Source organism: Mixophyes fleayi, chromosome 1 (genome assembly GCF_038048845.1).
Source record: "Mixophyes fleayi isolate aMixFle1 chromosome 1, aMixFle1.hap1, whole genome shotgun sequence".
Lineage (NCBI taxonomy): Eukaryota > Metazoa > Chordata > Amphibia > Anura > Limnodynastidae > Mixophyes > Mixophyes fleayi.
In genome coordinates, this window is record NC_134402.1 from 56131733 (window position 1) to 56155258 (window position 23526).

Below are 23526 nucleotides of genomic sequence, written 5' to 3' on the forward strand. Positions count from 1 at the left end.
AGGGCTGGCGGCACACAGCGTATCCAGGTAACAGGCAGAGATCAGGGTCACAAGCAATCCAACAGAGTCCAGTAAGTGAGACAAGGGTCATACACGAAAGAATTAGTCCAAATAACAAGAGCAGAGGAGCAGAGAAGCAGGTCAGCAGCCAGAGACTGAAGCTATAATCGGCTAAGCCCTCCCTGCCTTAAATATTTGCAAAGACCAATAGGAGCTGAGGAACACAGGAGGACAATCAAGCCCAGCAGGAGGCTAATTATTCCCACATTGCGTACGTGCCCGGTTGTCAGCTGGCCGGGTTGCGGCAGTCCCCTCAGATGTGTCTGAGGGGACGGAGCAAGACGCGGCGGTGCCAAGCCACCGCTACTCGTAACACATACATGTTATATGTTTTATCTTTATTATGCAGCTTTTTATGCTATATATAGTTGTCATAGATTAATTTGTAAAATAACACATTAGTGCATAAATAATGAGTTATATTTTGATTTCATGACTCTCAGCAGTTTTTGGATATATATGAATGTATTTGTATTTGTGAGTTGGGTTTATGTAATAAATGAATTTATCTTTTGTAAGGAGACATTGGGGTAAATGTATCAACTCTCAGCAGTAATATTTAGGTCATTATTTATAACCAATATTCAGCCTATCAATCCAGTAAGGACTAGAGATATCACTGAGGCATGAGTCCATTAGGAGTGAATTGATAGGCTGCATTCTCGTAAATATCGGATTCATTACACAAAATGGCTCCACTGTGTGTAGTCGGCAGGTTTACTTTAATGAGTTGAGGTAATACAGTACTTATTGTATCTCATACATGGCAATTTAAAGCACTTTCATTGTTTGATAACTGTATTTTAGGGGGATTCTCCCACAAGTTCTTCCAGTGAGAGGAAGTGGCGTGCAGTAGCAGAAGAGATCAAGAACATATTTAAGATTGCAGTTAAGTTGCTTCAGGAGAAAGGGAAGCTGAAGACCAGCCAAGCGAAGAGATACTTATCATCTGGTAACTACACATTTATTCTATTTAGTACATACTTGCCAACTCTCCCGGAATGTCCAGGAGACTCCCGAAATTTTTGTGTAGGTTTTCCAGACTCCCGCCACCTGTGACAAAAGCGGCATTTTGTCATGGGTGGCGGGGCCAAAATGACGCAATTTGCCCCGCCCTGCCCACCCTCCAACCACGCCCTCCTGCCCGCCCTCCAACCACTCCCTCCTGCCCGGTATCTCCCGGAATTAAGTTTCCAAAAGTTGGCAAGTATGATTTAGTATTCTTAAATAGTGACCATAGTGAGCAACCTGAGGCAGCCGTCTGTAGCCGCAAGTTTTGGGGGAGGCAGCAAAATGAACGTTATAGGTTTCAAAACTGCAATTTTCTTGATGAATGTTAGTAGATACAATAATGCTGAAATATTTTTTGTTTAAAGCACATTTATAAACTTAGATATACATGTTTATGCTAATTTGTACAAGGGAAAAATATGTACCAATTTCAGTTGCTAAGGCAGCATAATTGTTAGACACACCCCTGCTGGGACTGTACAGCTTATAGAATCTGTTCATCTAATAACTACAAATTGAATGTAGTTTTTTCCATCCTCCTAACTATATGTTTCTATATAGTCTTTTTATCCATATGGTAAGTGTTAGATCTAAAATTCTGACCCAAGTCAGCCTGTGGTGTCAAGTATATCTGGAAGCGCTTCAATCAGCTGGAGAGAATTGACACAGACCAAGTTCTGTATGCAAGGAATATTCTCTAGTTTATTGATACAAAGATACAGGTTTTTATAGGCTACTGAATAAATGAATCCTACGTCATATGCATACAATAGTTTATACCACTAGTTTATGAGAAGCGCTACTGATTAACTTTCTCACGTATTCTTGAGGTGTTTACTTTTCTCCCCCTTCTAAGGACAGATGAGCCTATTATTTCTTATCTCAAGGGGACTTGGAGATATGCTATGTGCAACACCAAGGATACAGTTCCCATACTACCAGCTGGATATGAAGCTCATTATTGTTTTCATAACTGGTTACATTCTTCAGGTGTTCCCTATTAGTTCAACTTCAAGGCCATAGGCTCACATATTGCAAAACTGCAAGTTAACAGAAAAATGAATAATCTCTTCTAGCAAATAATATTTCTATACAAGTTACAATAAAATGGCTGAACAAAGGCCTTATGAGGCCTTAACAAAAAATCATATTTAACATTTCCCATCTTTTATTCAATTTTCGACCCTTTCTCCTCCTACCTACCTAATCCTATCTATAGAACCACATTCTTAATAAGCAGGTACTTATACACATGTAGGAGGCCACATGCATAGAGTTGGTCCCCTTAGGAATCTGTCAACTCATCCCCCACTAATAAGCCTGTGATCCTCCCTGTCCTAACTTGATTTATGAGCAAATGTCCATGTCTAGAAAAGATGGTTTCTTAGAAGATGGTTTCTTAAAAGATGGTTTCTTAAAAGATAGTTAATGAGTCTATAGTAGTTCTGCAGGCCTTGCATGTCCTTTGTTCAATCTTTAGTAGTTTCTTGTTGCAAACTCTGCAGTTCTTTGGCTTTGCTAGTCCAAATAATTCATGACACTCATAGTCTGGTCAGGTTTCAGAAGTAATTTCTGTGATCATCAGAGGTTCGGGATTTTCAGTGGTTCCCTTTTTGGAGAGACAACAATCAAGTGTCAGTAACTTCTTAATCAGCCATATATTTAGTTTCATTATCACCTATACGATCAACAGGATTGCAAAACCATTTGCTACTAATGCCAATATTTCCAATATCCAACATGAATCATTACTGACAACTTTACCAATGAGGTTATGCATCTGCACAAAGACATTTTCAGAGTTTACTCTACTATGAGTGCAAATTGTTGAGCACTCCTTCCCATATGTTTCTCACAGTGGCATAGGCAATATGTCACTTAACTGTCTGTTTCATACTGGGTTAGGGAGGCCTTAATCCCTACTTCAGTCACAATTATTCTGGCAAGACATATCAATACAATGAGACAGTCATTTCTATTTATCAGAACAAGACTCCCCTGATTTGAAGACTTTGCAGTGTTATGCGTGAATCCAGGTGTCTCTTTCCTGTACTTTCACTGCCATGGGAGTCGTCAACAGGACTTGATAAGGACCCTTGTATCTGGGTTCAAGACTTCTCCTGATGTGCTTTCTCACGACCACCCAGCCCCCCAGGGTGCAGTTTATGGGTACCTGTATCAAAATTAGGGTTTGCAATGGAGGAGAATATTTGACCATGTATTTCAGTTAGTTGTTTCTATAATAAGGCAACATAATTCAACAAATCACTATATACATGGTGTAGTTGCTATGGAAAATAACAGCCTGTTCTGTTTGCTGTGCCAAACAATATCTCATATGGTGTTAAACCTGTGTCTTTCCTAGCAGTATTTTTTACTGAGTGCAGGTAAACATGAGATCCATGGCAGACCTGTTTCAGCCATTATTTTCTGCATTTTCAATTTCAGTGTACCATTAAGGCGCTCCATACATCCTGAACTTTGGGATCTGTAGGGGGTGTGATAGTTTCTGGAATCCTTGCCCCGTAAAGTGTATCCCTCTGTCACTTACAATGACCTTTGGTACACCATATCATCAGATTACCTCATTCGCAATTTTCTTGGCTAATGCTTTAGCATTTGCTTTTCTATACAGCCATGTCTCCAGCCAGTGACTAAAGAAGTTGACACAGACAAGCACATTCTCAAAGCCCGAGCATTTGGGAAGTTATAAAGTCTATCTGTATCCTCTTATAGGGATATTATGTCTGGGGTGTGCTTTTCCATAGGACAGACTTACTCGGGTTACTTTGTGCACAGACTAGGCATTCTGCCACTAACGACTGTGCTGCTTGGGCGAACCCTGGTACTATCCATAAGCTGCTAGTGAGTACAACCATAGCATCTTTTCCCAGATGCACTTTCTCGTGTGCTATATTGGCCATAATGGGATAAACTACTTTTGGCAGACACAAACGCTGACCTTTACACCACTCCTTGCACTTCTAGTGCTCCATGTATTGCCCAAGTCTTTTTCTTATTTTCTGTTGCTTGTCTTTCCATAAGTTGGAGTGTGCTCTGGTCAAACAGGGGTCAGGGGGTCACCATGTAAATAGACTCCCCTTGGGGTACTGGGGCTATGGCGGCTTCTCGTGCGGCCTGGTCTATTTCACTTAGCTTCGGGGGTAGTATCTCTGTGTGTGTCTTCACCTTCATCACTGTTTGGAGGACAGCTGGAATGCAGTGAACAGTGCCCTGGTATGTTCATCATATTGACTGGTTTGCTTGCTGAACCCATAAGGTCCCTACTTTTCCATACAGGGCCATAATCATGCGCAATTACAAATGCATAACTTGAATCAGTGTAAATATTTACTCTTTGTCCTTTTGCATATATGCATGCAAGTGTCAGGGCCTTTAGTTCAGCTTCTTGTGCTGACATGTGACTCGGTAGAGTCTGTTGAATCACTATTTCTGTGTGTGTGGTTACAGCACACCCTGTATACGGGACAGGATCTATGTGATAGTGTGAACCATCTACAAAAAGAGTGATGTCTGCATCTGGTAATGGTTTATCTTTAATGTGAGATAAAACCAGAGATTCTTGTTTCATTAGTTCTATGCAATCATGTTCAGAAAAATTTTGTTTGCATTTTTTTTTTCCTTTCTTTCTGTTCAAGCTGGAATGGAATTCCCCCAAATCCCTAGGGTAACCCCAATATATACAGGTACTTCTCCCATCTTTTGAAACTTGCTGCAATAAGGCAGCAGGATTCAACATTGTGCACTGCTTAAGTGTAACGTTACTGGGAGTAAGCAGTGCTACTTCATTAGGATAGGCTTCAGTAAGGAGCATGTGGAATCCAAGGAAAAGGTTCTTGGTTTCTGAGTTCCACAAAGTTTACACTCATTAGATGGAGTGTACAGTACAACGGTTAAGACAGATGTGGTAACTTTAATTCTTCTGGAAGAGAAACACTTAGCTTAAATAACCTGTTAATAAGCCACATCATCAGTTCTATTAGTGTATATAATAATGTGTTGGGCCACAATACTCACAAACACATTCCTGCATTGGGTGTAAACCCCTGTAGTCATGGGTTGCTCTTTTCTTTATTTGGTTGGGTTAAACTTTCATATTAGAATTTTCTAATTATGTATAATGATCTATACATTACTATGGGCCTGAGTCTGGTTCTTCCAAACTTGGCTTTCCTTTCTAGTCTAGTACACATCTACAGCGCACAGCAAAGGAAAATAACGTGCAATCTATATTCCTCCTGCTAATATCAATGAACTCCCCTCTCTGGTCTCCCTTGGACCTTTAAAAAACTTAAAATACAGTTTACTCAGATTCCCCTTGTCTGAAGGTCTTAACATATATCTGTGAACATGAGAGGCTCTGGGGCCTCTTGTGCTTCCTTTTTTTTTTTTTTTTTTTTTTTCTTCTAATAAAAAAGGAAAGGGAGGAAGAAAATACACAGTGCGCTCGGCAAGTGTTATATGTCACTCATTTCACAATAGGAGGGAATGTCCTTTGTGCTGTATATCTTCATACTTAGTAAATCTGGCCGGTAACAAATGTTTTGCTTGTGCTTGGTTTCTGTCACAACGTACGATACCGTTAAGGTAACTGGGTGTCCTAGCACAATATCTATACTCTTTTCAAGCACTAAAGCAGAGTAGTATGCAAGTGACCTTAGCTTGCGACCATGTATTTATGTCAGTACTCCTTGTACATGTGCACTGACTTCATAACAAAATAATGTGAAAGGCTTGTCATAATCTGGCAAAGCCAGTGCTGGCGCTGAAGTTATTTCAGCTTAAAATTGGTTAAACATTTGGTTCTGCTCAGAGGAGAGTATAAATGGCTTGCTATGATCCAGAAGTGCTAATGCAGGAGCACATACAATTGCTCTTAAAGTCTTAAATCTTTTTCATTTCTGTAAAAATATAGAATTCCCATCAATGCATTACCATACCCACAATAAAAAGAATTATTTACAGTATATGACAATTATAGCACAGTAAATAAGGGCAGTAAATGTCTTTACAAACACTGATTTACTCAAAACTGTAATGAGGATACAAATAAAAACCTTTTGCTTTCTGCACATACAGAAAAACCACCTAGTTCATGCATTTGCTATGTGAATAGCACATAAACTCTAATATCTCTTCCAAAACAAGGTAATCATTACTCAGAAGAGTTTACGTTATTTAAATCCTTCATTAGTTTATACTTATGTTTGTTGTGGTGCAAAGATGGTGCATTGGAAGTTAAATCAATGCAATCTGGATTGCCTAATGGGTCTTTGCAGCTGGAGACCTGTGAATAAAAAAACTTTTGCATAGAGATTAACATTTATTTACTAGGAATTACTGTAACTGTAACATGCGTGTATACTGTTATCAGGTAACCAGTGAACAGCTGCTAAAAGCTTAACTGTGACGCTATGCGTTCCATGCCTTGATTTCCTCAAAGGGGCAGTCCCTAATTTCACAAATAGAGAATGTCAAAGTGACGAGACCTGGGCGAGTGTTCAAAGCCACTCCTTTCTTATCATCTCTTAGTACAGCCCTTTTAAATGACACTAATTAAATTTCCGGGTTTAGAAACATTCAATCTGGAATCTTGGTTCCAAGTATTCAACCATTTTAAAAGCAGCACTGTCTCATAAATCAGAGTACTCTCGTTAGACACAATACATTGTGTCTGTAAATCATTCAACATTTTCTCAACAAAATCTCTCTCCCGTGACCAAATATTCACACATATTTCTAGATTCTGTGATTTTCGTGTTCAAAGTAAAAATATATTCACTTAAGTCTCGCTCACAGACGACATTTTATCTCGTAACATTTCTTTAAAGGCATAACAAACCCTCCTGATTTCTGAGAACATTCATCAGCGCCATTTTAACACAGATAAAAACAGCATGTAAGCTCACTCCCACAATTCTCAACTTCATTAAAGAGAAAGCTATATTTCTGAACTTCAGAAACAAAATTATTTTGTTCAAATACAGAAACGGCTTGTTGGATCCCAGCCAGCTTTGTTCTGACACTAGTACTTATAGTGATAATGTACATTATTTACAATCTTGTCCGTGCAATCGGACCAAACATTTTAAAACTTCTTTTGTATCTTTTTAAAAGCTTATCATTAAGCAATGAATGTACAACTTTTTCAACCTTGAAACATGTCTCTTGTAAAAAACGGACAAGACAGACAAACATTGTGATTTAAAGTAAATCAAACATCTCCCTTATAGAGCACTAAGACAGAGAACAAACAATGTGAATTATCACGGATCTCTCTCACACGCAGTAAGACGGAGACAAAACTCACATACAGAGAAAGAAAACTTAACTGACATCTTCCAGCCTACTGCTGTGGAACTACAAGTCCCAGCATTACACTAAATACAAGTTAGCTTCAACATGTTATCATCAATCAGCACTCCGGACACATTTTTTTAATTTTACATACATTGTCAAAAAACAAAAAACAGTGTGCTTCTTATCTCAACACACTGAAATCATTTACACAGAATAAGGGAGGGGCACATTTCACTTATTCAGCTGCACAGGATCAAACATACATTTATAATATACAACCTACTTGATTCATTATTCAGCTTCCGATGCATTTAGCATATCCACATATATTTCGACTTTTCAGATCTCTTAACTTTCCTGTGCCACCTCAAACAATCTCTTGGGGTTTGATCTCAATACCCCTTTGTTCTTGTCACATTACCACTTGCAACACCTTTGTTTCTCCATCCACACATATCTTTGGCTATCCCCGCTTTCTTGTCAAATTCCCTGCAGACCTTCTACTCCCCCATTTCCTTTAGTCTTTGTGCATCATATCTATGAGGGAGCTGCTGTCATTTGTTTACTATCTATATTACTCGTATTGACAGTATTCTGTTGAGTCCAAATCGGGACTCTTATCTAGTTTCTGTGGGTTGTCCTTGCACTGGACGTCCCGTTCTGTGGACTCCTTGTACTGGATGTCCGTGCTAAATAGCTTCTTTGACAGTATCTGGGACGAAGGTCTTTTGGAAATCTCTCTTACACAATTTGGGCAGATTACAGAATCTCCCTTCTTTGATATACCTCTGGGGATGGTGTCTAAAATGTTCACTCAATGTTCAAAACAATAACTCTCTAAATCCCTCTATTCCATTACATGCTTCTTTGATCAATGTCTTATGTGACTTTTATGCTTTATACATCATACATAGGTACAAACACATGCACTCAAAATTCAATCATCTTTCAAAAATCTAATCAACAATACAATTACAGTAAACAAATTGGGTTAATACTGTATTATATTAATCAGATGATACTTGAGACTCACAAATTCGCGTGTCAGGTGCCTCAGACAGACATGAGGTGACCCAGACTAGGAAGACCAACGAGTAGAAATCTACTGACCGCGGATGTTGGGGTTCAATGTGCTGGGAAACCTCCGTTGTCTGTCTTGTAGCCTGCTGGACAGCGAATCTCTGTGGCGACCTCCAAGTTGTTAGATCTAAAATTCTGACCCAAGTCAGCCTGTGGTGTCAAGTATATCTGGAAGCGCTTCAATCAGCTGGAGAGAATTGACACAGACCAAGTTCTGTATGCAAGGAATATTCTCTAGTTTATTGATACAAAGATACAGGTTTTTATAGGCTACTGAATAAATGAATCCTACGTCATATGCATACAATAGTTTATACCACTAGTTTATGAGAAGCGCTACTGATTAACTTTCTCACGTATTCTTGAGGTGTTTACTTTTCTCCCCCTTCTAAGGACAGATGAGCCTATTATTTCTTATCTCAAGGGGACTTGGAGATATGCTATGTGCAACACCAAGGATACAGTTCCCATACTACCAGCTGGATATGAAGCTCATTATTGTTTTCATAACTGGTTACATTCTTCAGGTGTTCCCTATTAGTTCAACTTCAAGGCCATAGGCTCACATATTGCAAAACTGCAAGTTAACAGAAAAATGAATAATCTCTTCTAGCAAATAATATTTCTATACAAGTTACAATAAAATGGCTGAACAAAGGCCTTATGAGGCCTTAACAAAAAATCATATTTAACATAAGTATACATTTATTTAATGTTTTCATTGGTTAACTTAACTAAATATTTTATATAAGCTTTTTCCCTTTAAAAACCATTCCCTAGATAACTTATATTATCGCCAAGAGCAGCAAATTTTAGACAAAGCTGCAATATCATAACAAATCTTAAAGGACCATTAACCATAAATTTAGTATATTTTATTAAATCCCCCTTTTTAATTTGTCCCTCCAGACTCCTGTCTCCTGGTTGTGCGAGGCTTCAGACAGAGGCTCTGCTGGAGAAACACAATTTCTCCAGTAACAGTCACCCCCATCCTTGACAGTCTGCACTGTCTGCCCCTCTTCTAGTCTAGAGACCAGAGAAGTGGCATTGGGGATAAAAGCATCATCATCATCATTATCACCATTTATTTATATAGCGCCACTAATTCCGCAGCGCTGTACAGAGAACTCACTCACATAAGTCCCTGCCCCATTGGAGCTTACAGTCTAAATTCCCTAACACACACACACACACAGACTAAGGTCAATTTGTTAGCAGCCAATTAACCTACCAGTATGTTTTTTGGGAGTGTGGGAGGAAACCGGAGCACCCGGAGGAAACCCACGCAAACATGGGGAGAACATACAAACTCCTCACAGATAAGGCCGCAGTCGGGAATTGAACTCATGACCCAAGTGCTGTAAGGCAGAAGTGCTAACCACTAAGCCACCGTGCTGCCCATCGGCATTATAGGACTCTTCTTATGTAGTCCTGTAGCAATTATATAGACCAATATAGATATAATATATAACTGCGGGACTCCACATTTTGTCACTCTCCATCACCCCCTCTGGAATGAGGGACATTTTAGGAAGGGACATTTAAATTAAAATAGTTTACATAAGTGATTAACTAGAAGTGGAGCTGTCCCCGATGCAATAAACAGACATAAATGACAGTACAACATATAAATCACAATTTAAATAGCAACATGGAGATTCCATCTCAGGGGCTGTCTTAACTTGAGAAACTTCTTATTTCAGTCTCCTGGACAAAACCATGTTGCAATGCAAGGGGTGCAAATTAGTATTCTGTTTTGCACATAAGTTAAATACAGACTGTTTTTTCATGTAGTACACAAATATCAACTTTAAATTCCAGTGTACAAATAAGCTATCAAGTATTTGTGTGCTGCATGAAAAAAACAGTCAGTATTTAACTTATGTGCAAAACAGAATACTAATTTGCCCCCCTTGCATTGTAACATGGTTTTGTCCAGGAGACTGAAATAAGAAGTTTCCCAAGTTAAGATCCTTAATGAATCAGTCCCAATATTCTTACATTTGTCTATCGATTTGACGGTCCACCAGATAAAACAGCATTTCCTACATGATATTTCTGTTCAGCTAGATCTCTCCATCCCAACAGCCATTTCTGCTTCTCTCTGATGTCACTTATTGGGACATAGGGCAATGGGTACATTTGTGAATCGATCAAATCATGATTGATTCACAAATGGAATCATTGCAACCACATTTAAGAACTTTCTATAAATTTCAACTTCAGACAGATCAATTCTGTCATCTCAATTACCAGACAAATTAGAAATAAAATACTGAATTTTGTCAATGTAGGAAATGTTTTCATACTATTTACAGGTATTTGGGCCAAATTGCTATACTATATTTATCAAACACAGCCTTCGTTAGGTATAAATCAAGGGCCATTATCAATGTATCCTCTAAACTGAGCTTCCAACATATGAAAAGCTAAGAGCTGTTTCCCCTAAGCTGAGTGATCTGGAAATAAAAGAGCTGAAAACTGAATCTAATAAGAATGTCACAGTGAAGAGCTGCATTGACTATCCGCTCTCTAGTGTAAGGGTTGGCCTACATGGGTGACTTTGATCTGTTATTATTTACATGTGACCAAGAATTAAATACACACGTTAACACTTGGAAACATTAGACCTCCAGACTGGTACACCAGAATAATCCCCCTCCCCAAACACACATACACACCCTTTATTGTTTATCTCATGCACCATAAAGAAGTAATTGGTGCATCCCATGTCACATTGTTATTAGATTTATTGCATACAATCTTGACCCACATGCAGGGGAGTTGCCATGAGACAATATCACCCAGTAGCCCAGGCCTTGCACAATTGACTTTCCCAACAAACTCAGTTTTTAACACAATCATTTTCAGATTGTTCAGCTGTGATATAACGGTGACATTTAATATTGACATCCTACAGAACTCATTCAGCAGTTACAAATCTTTGACAGCTGACATGAAATACTGGGCTTAAAGAAAACTGAATCATTTAAGTCTTTTGATGGCCGATATTACTTCCACACAAAAAACACACCGCAAAACAAGCAAGAAGCCAGGTACATGTCTGCTCACTGCTATTAGGAGACCAGGACCTGGAAGTACACCTAGATGTGTGCAGCTAGAGAAAAGTCTCAAGAGGCGTCCTGCGCAGAAGTGTAAATGTCACTTGAAAGAACAACCTGCTACTACTGTAGTACCAGCCCTTTCACAAGACGATTCTGGTTTTCTCCTAAGATACTGTCTCATTTAGTGTCATTCATTGTATTTGATTTATAAATCATATTACTCGTGGACATGAGTACTGGTATTATTATGTATCATTTTTCTGTGTGCATTATATTGCTTGGAGCATACCTAATAATGTGCTTTTAAGGCCACCCTCTCTGACCTAGTGCACAGTTCAACTCCTCTTGTGGCGTGAAGATAGCCATGGACCCCACACACCAAAGAATGCCCCTACGATTGACACTAGTCCTTTCATTTATCTCGTTTCATAATCTCACTAGCCTACTTTGCAAGCAATACACCGAAACCACCAACCTCCACTGTTCGGTCTGTGCAAACACCACCACATTCCTCCACAATCTAATAAGCGTTAGCGGCAATCAAGAAGCACTTGTGAGCAGTCAGACCAAAGCTGATTTTGCACTGTGACTCAGCCGTTTTGCACTATGTAAATGAACTCCTTTGTCTCAAAATTGTACTTTCGCACCTACAGGCAGTATAAACAGGAGGTTGTGTACTAGATTGCACATGGAAATGGTGACATATCATTTAGTTAGCTAATTAGTTATTTTACGTCTAAAATGTTACTTAATATGGGGTTTTTTTTCACTAAACATTCATAAACTATGAATTATCTTCTTAAATTATTTTAAGCGGTTACCCAGTTACATTAAAGTAACCTTCATATACGTTTAATATAAATGTAAAATTGTCATTGTAAAAACGGAAAAATAGTATAGTATTTTGAGAGGTGCTCCTAACAATGGGAATAAGGAGTAAGACCTTGTATTAATCACAGGAAGTAGATACAACAAAAATTATTTTAGTCTTCATTGACAATCGTTCAACCTTCAGTGGTAATTAAGTTTTTCACCTATATGTGCTTCCTTGGAATCCCCATTCAGACAAAACTTAGTTTTGGTTCAAGGCTTTGAAATGCCTTCTGTTTGCATTTGGTTACTTTATATAAACAGTAAATCACCACTCTTTTTAAACAAAAGTAGAAAATATATAATATATTTCAAAATATCATAGATATATACAGTAATATTGTGTTAATTCATTGGCAAAACCTGCTGCACATCTAAAATGACCATACGTCATATTGTTGTATTACCACATTTAATTTTTGTACTATGTTTTTCTTAGCTCTGGAAGACGAGTTTGATTTTGCTTTAGGAAAGCAGACGGCAGCGTTCCTAAAGAAGTGTGTTTGCTACATTCGAAAAATCTCCAATATCGAAAGACATGTGAAAATCCCAGAGATGTCAAAGTACACGGATGTCATTAAAGAGGACAACAAGAACCTTCGAGACCCAGAGGCCATGGAGAAGTTGATAAAACTCAGGGATGAATTTATTCCAACAATTGTTGCATCATCCAATCTGCGAGTTTACACCTCGGTGACGCATTGTGATATGAAGCTGGGCTATTCTCAAGAAGTGGAGACCCATTACGTAGAAGGACTTGGGAAGCAGTTTTATGAAGATATGATTGATATAATCCAGGCAACGGTGCAGCAGAACTTTGAAACCGAGACCGATACGCTCTACGATGAAATCTTACAGCACTTGTCTCTATGTAGGACATATTCTACCTTCTACGAATACCGATGTGAAGCCCTAAGCCTAGTTCATAAATACATACAGCCTTGTAAATCAGGGCATATTAACCCTCTAGTCATATATGGAGGACCCTGCACTGGAAAAACGCTCCTGTTAGCAGAAGTAGCAAAAAAGGTAATAACTCATGTCTTACGGTGGCTATCTTGTCTTCCACTCTACACTCTGCATATGTCATGCTTAAGCTAGAGCTGGCTGCATCATCCTTGTTTTGCTGGTTTTATTTAAGGTTTTGAGATACAGATGGAGCAGTCAATTTTTGTACACTTGGCACAATCCAATAGATGTTCCCTGTGCCATCATCCGCTGGACTGAGTCAAATGTACGAAAGAAGTCTGCTCAGTCTACAGCTCAAAGACTTATCAGATTGCTGAATAAAGGTTTTATCAGTGGCAGTCTCATAGTTCCTGATATACAGTATCTCTACAGACTTCTCCAAGCACCTGGCACTTAAGCATTAGAAATCTAATTCCTTTTTCAGCAGTTCACCTATTCACCAACGTAGTCCACAGAAACGCTGGAGACATAGGTTTACATTAAAGAAAATTATAATTTTTTTCCAAAAATAGTTCCAATAACTATAAACATATCAGATCTCTCATTCTGTCTTAATATGTAAATCTTAGTTGTATATGCAAAAAAAAATGGGTTCTTCCCGTATATATTATAAGAATGTTATTTTTAGCACACATACTGAATAATTATGCTCATGATATCTAGGAAAGCTGTAAATCAGATATGCAAAATAAAAACATAAACACAACACCATTGCAAAGAAGAAGTCACATAAACCACAATTCATTGTGCAAAACTGCATAAATATGTATACAAATATGTTATACATTACATTTGAATATTAGGAGACACTGATTACTGTGACCTATTTTTAAAAGTGTCTCCAGTGCCAATAGAAACCACATAGTAGCTTAACTAAAGTTGCTGATTATCACTCCAATGTTACCCACATTATTTTCACAATAGAAAACTTGCACACATAAATCATCATCATCATTTATTTATATAGCGCCACTTATTTCGCAGCACTGTACAGAGAACTCACTCACATCAGTCCCTGCCCCATTGGAGCTTACAGTCTAAATTCCCTAACACACACACACAGACTAGGGTCAATTTGATAGCAGCCAATTAACCCCAGTGCTGTTAAGCAGAAGTGCTAACCACTAAGCCACTGTGCTGCCCAAAGACCAAACATAAAGATTTTGATTGTACAGATCTACTAATTGTATGGATCATTTATTTCAATTTTATTTTAACAACAGTTATTTAACCTTAAAATGTTGAGAAAAATATTCCAATGTATCCGATTGCAATTCTGTGCAAGCTAATATTAACATTCAGATTGGAATATTCTGTACAATGCAATCAAAATGTATCAAATTGTGCGATTGATTGTATCTTGTGTAGCTTCTAAGCACCAAGATAGAGTTCTGAGTGTTGTTAGCGCATGGAGCTCAGCAAGTGCAAATAAACATAATAAGTTAAATATATCATTTTGGTTTCATATAAAAGCACTTTACATACAAGCTCTATACATAACATAGTTTCTAAGACGAGAGGTAAAGATGTGCACTTGGAGGGCTTCATTTATTTGAATGAATATAATCCTGCTTAGCACAGGAAAAGTGCTGGAAACGGCCATCAAGAGTATATTTGTATTTACAGTTAAACGTAACATGTACTTGCTGTCCCCTTAGACGTATCCGGGCCTTGTAAGTGTAAGTTGAGAACAGCTGGGGCCTGCACACATAAGTTTAGCACGCCTCCTGTAGTTGAGGCCTATTTAGAGAAGACAGCATCTCCACTTAGACTTCTTAGGAGGCATTTCAATTAGAGCTCCTAAAGCTCTGGTATAAAGATATGTGCTGATCAGCCATACTTGCCTACCATGGCGGAATGTCCAGGAGACTGATGAATTTCGGGGAGTCTACTGGAAATGCAGGCATCCCTCCTAGATCCCACTTACTAACTGATAGAGTCAGCACGCCGCCATCCGCAATTGCCACTTCCCTTCCTTGATGGGGAGTTTTTTGATGTTGGCAAGTACGTCATCAGCATATATCCTTACTAGTTAAAAAAGCAATGACTACATGTAAAAAAAAAAGACATGTCCCTTTCTCCTTTTAAAATAAGAAATTGGCACCAGTGCTATAGCGTGGGCTAGTTACCGCTAATGCAGGGGGACAACAAGCATGTTCTGTCAAAGCGGTAAACAGCACCAGGTTATGCCAGGCTTTAAGGTCACACTACAACAGGGAGACCCTCTGTCATAATGTAATATCAGTCCCAGTCTGGTCAGCATGGGGCAGAATTCCTTAAAAATGTGCAGGGAAAACCAAGAGATCTGAATAGGCTGATCCTGTCACACTTGAGTTATAGGTGCCAGAGTAATGGTTTACAGACAGAAAATCATAAAGTATTTTTATGAAACAACAAGCGCCAGCATGCCCTGATAGCTAGGGTCCACTGGAACCTGTAGTTCCACAAACACACCTACAAAAAACCAGACGTTGAATGTTGTATTATTTTATTTGAAATAAAGACTCATCTAAATCCCTTGTTTACCACTTTTTTATTCTCTTCAATCCAATAGAAAAACAAATAACACAACTCTGAGAGAATGACAAGTACTTCCTCCTAAAGGAGCCAGAACGCAAATGAATGAATGAGTGAGTGAATGAATGAATGAATGAATGAATGAGTGAATAAATGAAAGGGGTCATATGCGAACAGCCAATCAGATCGGCCTGCGTCTGGAATGTGGGAAGACCACTCTGATTGGTTGTACTCGTCTATCAGGAATTTTTAGTTTTTTCCTATTGGATTACTTCAGGATAGAATGCAGAAGATTGCAGATGATTTAGAAAAATAATAAAGTGGTAAAAAAGGGATTTGGGCGATTCTTTATTTTAATTAAAAATATCACACTCTGTGTCTGTGTCGTTTTTTTACTATTACATATATTTGCTCAGCCAGAGCATGTTGTAGTGCCACATGCTTCAGCATACTCTGGCAGCCAATGGCATGCTGATACTTGCAGTTTTATAAGTGTCAGCATGTCCAAGCTGTCAGCAATGAACAAAGACTGCAGTGGCTGCCAGGGCTTGCTGAGGCTTGTAGTTCCACAACATACTTAACATGTTCTGTCTTTAAAACATTTCCCTATTCTGTTAGGGAACTCCACTACTTGCTGACGAGGCTGGGGCTGGTATCACATTATGACAGGAGAACCCCACACTGCGAGTCCCTTCCATGTTATATCGTAACCAGCCCAGCCCATACGCAGCCCATAGTCAGGTGCTGGTTGCCACTTTTGCAGGGAATCCCCAAGCTCATTCCCCCCGCTTTAGCAGTAACCAGCTCATGCAATAGCACTCACACTGGTTACTTATTGTAGATAGACACGCATTGTTTTACATTTAGAAAAGGCGGTCATCATCATCAAGTGTGCATTTTTACACGGTATTTTAGGTGTTATGTATTTTAAGATATATGCAACTCAAAATAGACATGTTAGTCTTATAGCTGTAAGTCTATGCTTACGTTCAGGCCACAAAATTGCAGCCTACTCTAAATGAGGAATAATGCATTGAATGAAGTCCTACTAAATGCATGAAAAGATCATCAAAAGGTTTGAAAAGTGTATCAGAACCCTATATGCCTTTTCCAGCACCGTATATATGAGCTGAGCATGACTACCTTTATTGAATTTGGGTCATTCCCAACACACGAAACACACACTTCCCTATGCAGGCACATTTGACTAAACATATTTGAATGAAGTTACACTATTTTACTTATGTGCAGGCATTTCTGTTTTTTTACAGTTTCGCTGTTATACTTATTTAATGTATTCACATAATGTCTAGAGAACACTTCCTCTTGCAAAAAATATTTCTTATTATGCAAGCATTTATACAGTACAGTCAGTTACTTTCCATGAGATTACTGTTTTATTCCCTTTTGTAAACGTAACTTTTGTGTAATACATACACCTAATTAATCTGTAATTCCGACATATTTTTGTGATACAGGCCTGTTCGTGGCTTCAGGAGGAAATGGGACCAGATTCTAATCCTGTAGTCATTGTAAGATTTCTAGGATCCACTGAAATGAGCTCTGAATTAAACAGCCTTCTGCAAAATCTCTGTGAGCAACTGGCAGTGAATTACAAATGTTTACTACAGAATATTCCTAAGAAGGTCATGGACCTGCGAGAACTGTTTTTAAATTTGCTGAATGAGTCTACTTTTCATAAACCCTTAGTTCTCGTACTAGACAGTCTTGAACATCTTTCAGATCATGACGATGCTAGAAAGTTATGGTGGCTGCCTGTTCATCTTCCACGCACAGTTCGTATTATTCTTTCAACACTGCCAAACAAGCATGGAATCCTTCAGAAATTAAGGTGCCTTATACACAACGAGGATAATTACATAGAACTTATTCCACGAGATAGAAAAATGTGCAGCCAAATACTTAAACATCAGCTGTTGAGAGTTAAAAGGAAAATAACATCGGGTCAACAAATTTATGTCAATGAAGCATTTTCCAAGTGTACTTTGCCAATGTTTGTGAACCTAACATTTAGAGAGGTCAGAAACTGGAGATCTCATAAAGATGTGGATGAATCAACTCTTTCCATGACTGTCCATGAGAATATAGAGCAACTGTTCTGTTCTCTGGAAAACAAGTGTGGGCTACGGTTGGTCTCTAGAGCACTCGGTTACGTTACAATGGCTAAAACAGGACTTAGCGAGGTGGAACTAGAAGACATCCTAGCTCTTGATAATAGTGTCATGAGTGAGTTGTTAGCAAATGGAAAACCGCTGAATCCATTAAGGATACCATATACAATTATTGCACAAATTAAGGAGGATCTTGCTGGATATTTAGTAGAAAGGCATGTTAGGAATGTCACCCTTTTGGTTTGGTCTAACCGACATCTTCAACTCATTGCTCAGAAATTGTATCTCAACAATGATGATGACTTGCAAGAAATGCATGTCAACATGGCAGAGTACTTCTTGGGTGTATGGTCAGGTGGAAGGAAAAAACCTTTTTACAGTGAGCATCACTATTTTGAAAACTGCATTCAGAATGAACACAGAGGCATCAGTGATGTGGTAAAACTTTATAACGATGAAACAGAATTTGACAGGCAGGCTCCCGAGCAGCCATGGGCATTTCAATGCAATCCTCTACAGCCTGATATATTTTTTGTTAATCACAGGAAAATGACAGAGCTGTTGCATCATTTGACAAGATGTGGAATGACAGATGAAACGATGTCTGGGATTACAATGAACTTTAGTTGGCTCTACACAATGATTAAAATTGGACAGTTCGATCGGGCACTAGGTGACATTGAAGTAGCATATAATTATTCACAAGAAAAAGAGCTTAAGTTTCTTGCAAGTACCCTTCAAAGCATAAAAAACAAAGTTCTGAAAAATCCAGGGTCACTTTCTGCCGAACTACAGCAAATACTTCTTCCAGTTGTGAGTTCTTTGCCTAAATTTCGAAACCTCCTTTTAGAATGTGACAAAGATGGACCTAAATACTGTTCTATTGTACCGCTGCATTCTTCCATGGATGTGACTTACACTCCTGAAAGACTTTCTCTATCATCTAGCTCATTGCACGTCACAGACATCCTCCCTACATATAGCCCAAACATCATCATTGCTGCACTTGAGAATGGCACCATCAGTACATGGGATGTTGAGTCAAGACAACTTTTAAGACAAATCACAACCACCCAGTTTGTCATCATGGGCATGAAGCTTACAGCAGATGAAAAATATCTGGTTGTGTCCACAGCAAAGAATACCCTATTAATCTATGACAACGTTAACTCTTGCCTATTAACAGAAGTTGAGGTTAAAGGTTCTAAAGGTGTCGGAGGTGGACCTAATCTAATTAATGGCTTTACACTGTCACATACACATGCACTGGCCTGGTTGGAAGCAAGCAAAAATGTTAATGTTATAGATTTACTCTATGGCTGGCCACTTTATAATTTCAACTGTTGGTATGAAGTGACATGCATCCAGTGTTCTTCAGATGGACTATATGCATTTTGTGGACAATACCTGAATACCACTACTATATTTCACTTAAGTACTGGTGAGAAGTTATCAACTGTAACATCTGAATTCTCTGGGGGGTTTGTAAAATATATTCTTGTTCTTGATACAAGTCAAGAAGTGGTCATGATCGACAATGAAGGGAGCCTCTCTGTTTGGAACATAGAAGAAGTCACCAATCCCCAGCTGACAGAAGAGTTTGATTGTACCAAGGGAGACAGCGAAGTTATTAGCACTGAACTGTCTGAAGACCAAAGTGCAATCCTCATCTGTAAAGCACTGGGCATTGAACTTCTTGATACACATATGTGGAAAGTTTCTGAGAAGTTTAAGGCGAAACGTAACGAGCGATTCATATCGGCTGTTCTTTCCAGGAATTGTGACTGTATTATTGCTTCCATGGAAAATACCTCATCAATTTTTGTTTGGAGAAGAGATACTGGTCAGTGCATGGCAAGTTTACAAGAAATCTCAGGGAACATAGTGAAATTAGTGAAATCTAGCCATCATAACCTACTATTGTCACTGTCCATCAGTGGTGTGCTTTCTATTTGGGACATTGATATCTTAACAGCAATGTCCAATATTGACAAGACTGGGAGAGCTGTCCAAACTGTATTATTGTCAGGGAGAGGAGATTACATTTACTCACTTGATGGGTCTGAATATGTTCAAAAGTGGAACTTTAACACAGGTTTTATTGAATCTGCCTTTAAGCATGAAGGCATTGTGGAAAATAGTGTACTCACAACTACTGGAGAACTGATGGTCACCTCCGATGATAAATGTAACCAGTATGTCTGGCATACTGGCACTGGTGAAAACCTCCTCCGGCTTAGCGGTCAAAGAATATCTGAACTGTTAATTACCCATAATGATCAATTTATAGTGTCTATATGTGAGCAAAATGCATCTAGAGTATGGAGGCTCGCAACGGGTCATAAAGTATGTAACATCTTAGCTGCCTTAAAGAATGCACTTATAAATACTGCAAACACTTTTCTGATTGGCATGACCAAGAACAAACTTTTAGCTGTAAGTCTATGGACAGGAAGTATAACGAAAAAATTCTGTTGCGATGATGGTTCAACAATTGTCAACTTCAAATTGATTCCAGACTGTCCAGAGTTTGTTGTCTTCATGACATCCACTGAAACTGTGAGTATTTGGAGCCTTGCTGAGGAAGCCATTTCTAGGAGGGTCCAGCTTCCATGTAACTTCTTGAAAAACCTTAATGATTTTGAAATCTCTCCAAATGGGAAGCTTGGGATTATAACTCACGGAGATGAAAAGTTCAATGTTCTAGATCTGCACAGCGGAAAGCTTAGAGTGGTGCATGCGGTAGGCATTATATGGAAGCAGAGCTTGTCCTGTGATGGACGTTATCTTGTCTACATTTGCTTCCGCAGTGGTGAAGATGATGAGGACAATTCTGTCTCCAGTTTAATAGTGATGAGACTTGCGGACGGGAAGAGCATCGGTGCTTGTTCATTATATAAGACTCCAAGTTTTCTTGCACTCTCACAAAGGCACCTCAATATTGTTATAGGATTTGATGATGGAAGCATCGGAACTTACACCGTAGTGGACCGCGTTGATGCCACACTGAAAATTAAAATTGCCACTTCCAACAGCCGCCATATCTTCAATAACAAGACACATATTTTCAGGCCGAAGTGCAATAATTACATTTATAAGATGGCACCTGACTGCTTGTGGAGGGAATCCACTGAAGTGTTTGCAAGAGATAGCCCCATCACGGTTTCAGATTCTGGTGAGGGAACAGAGACGACACCGACCAAAAAGCATAACTATTGTTATGAGAAAATGTGTTCTGCCATTGACTGTAGGGGGCAGAGCTTTGCCGCTAACAACTGAGCCCCCAATGGATAGATTGAAAAATGTTTACATATCATTGTTATCTTTAAACAGTGTTCTATGGTGGATAAAACTCGTTTACTGTTCATGTTGTTGCAAATATCAGCAAAACTGTTAAAAACATTCTGGCAAATATATAGAAAAGCTCTGTTATCCAGAACGTGCTATATAGTCCTAATCCAAATATAAATAGTCATGTATTAATGGGATGAAAAATATACATATGGCAACTATGTCAATACGAGAGTATATCTGCATTTTTAAAGAAAAGCCATTCACCTTGCCAATAGAACCCTCTGTTTAGGAATGGGTCATCGCTCCTAAAATAAGGACATTTTTATAACTATATTGCACCATTGTCAGCTGTACTGTAACATGTATTGTGGAAATCATTACTAATCCATAATTGTACCCAGTAATACAATAGTCAACCTACATACAACTTTCATGTAATAAAACGCTGGATAACAGAACTTTACTTTATATCTATATTGTTATACCCTAAGAGTTAAATGGAGGGCTATGTTTGAACCTGATTAGCAATATTTTAGTAGATGCCATTTTACATGTTTTTAGAGACTTTCAATTTTAGCAGAAAATGTAAAGTGACTGATCTAATACATGTGACAGTGTCCCCTATGTTTGGTTGAGATAGTATCAAGCATGGCAACTCTGAGGCCAAGTTATTATACTATTCATGGATGTACTCCAGGTTAAATCACATCACCTCTGGAAAAGACAATATGTGAGCAATGTTAACCTTAATAAAGTAAAATAAAACATAAGTCAAACTGTAATCAAACTGTCTTGTTCTAATGTAGCAGAGGAGAAACAAAAAAAGTAGACAAACACAAACACAGTAGCAAATGTCAACATGCCTAACTCCTCGCACTAAACAGTAAAGCGGAAATGTTTACAAGTAAGGAGTATAAACTATAAATATTAGCTACTTCTCTAAGAGAAAACATTTTTGGAGCACACATATACCGTGTGACAGTGTGACATGATTATTCAAATTTCTTGACTGAGCCTACTATGTTGAAATTTAAAGCCATTTTCATAAATAATTTATATTTAGTTTCCCGTACACTTTCTAGGTAACTTGTAATGTGTTTACTAGGTGACTTGGGCAAATGAAAACTGACCATACGGTAGAGTATTCCAGGTAACATAGTAACATAGTAACATAGTTGATGAGGTTGAAAAAAGACACCAGTCCATCAAGTTCAACCTATTTTGGATCTCCTGCGATCCTGCACTTATATTTGAAATTAATCCAGAGTAGGCAACCGCCCATCTGTTTCAATTTTGAAAATCCCCCCAGACTCAATATTGCAATCCAATTTTTACCCTATATCCACTACTATCCTTTATTTTAAATTAACGGTCGTATCCCTGGATACACCTTTCCGCTAAAAATTTGTCTAACCCTTTCTTAAACATATCTATTGAATCTGCCATCACAACCTTCCCTGGCAATGAATTCCATATCTTGACTGCCCTTACTGTAAAGAACCCCTTCCTTTGCTGGTAGTATTAGAAGTACTCCTTGGGGTACATGGCACAGATTCAGGCGTTAAACCCAACTCAAAATATCAATTTATTATATTAGTTAACAATAAAATCTACAAACATTTTCAGCTGGGGTAACTGATGAATTGACTTAACTAAGTACTTTGTAATTATATATTAACTTAAAGGGGCTACAATGTAAATTTATAAAAAAAACAAGTACCTAGTAGATTGTCCTCATTCTCTCTATATAATTCATACCAAATGATTGTATGCCTGTATTGTGCCATCTCTCCTCCTACAAATTGAATATATTTGACTAGAGTGTGCTTCAATTTTCCCTAGAGGTGATGAATGAAAGTGGACCACAGGAAATAAAAAACACTTAGGGAATCAATAGATTTAATCCGAAGACTGCTTGGTTTGTCCCTACTCGTTTATAACTTCATTAAATCAGAAACAAGCCCTGAAAAATGAAAATTGTTAATATTTTTTTGTCTTCGTTACACAGCCCATATTACAAACATAAAACTGGTCATTTGGCCTTTGAGTCATATTAATTATTTCACAATGTATTTGTGAGCCTCAAAAATGTTCTTTCATATAGAAACTATTTCAATGTAGCTATCATTTGCATGTAAAAAAAATATATCTTATAAAAGTAATTTCTGCAGATAAACATTTCACCCAAAACTCCACATTACATAATA

General features: G+C 38.3%; 1 protein-coding gene and 1 long non-coding RNA gene across 3 annotated transcripts in view; one reads left to right on the forward strand and one right to left on the reverse strand.

Moving 5' to 3' along the window:
* NWD2 (NACHT and WD repeat domain containing 2) overlaps window positions 1-22466 on the forward strand; it is a 207542-nt gene extending 185076 nt beyond the window's left edge. For both annotated transcript variants that reach the window (XM_075194771.1, XM_075194770.1), the window contains 3 exons: window positions 868-1012; window positions 12847-13436; window positions 17372-22466. In XM_075194771.1, the coding sequence (XP_075050872.1) occupies window positions 868-1012; window positions 12847-13436; window positions 17372-21304 (4668 nt within the window). In that variant the 3' untranslated portion in view covers window positions 21305-22466. The remainder of the gene's footprint in view (window positions 1-867; window positions 1013-12846; window positions 13437-17371) is intronic.
* On the reverse strand, window positions 1747-7667 carry LOC142137695 (uncharacterized). Its single transcript, XR_012688002.1, has 2 exons — window positions 6294-7667; window positions 1747-3244 (listed from the first exon to the last, which is right to left on the reverse strand). It is a non-coding gene; the product is annotated as an uncharacterized LOC142137695 (long non-coding RNA).
* Window positions 22467-23526: the final 1060 nt, after the last annotated feature.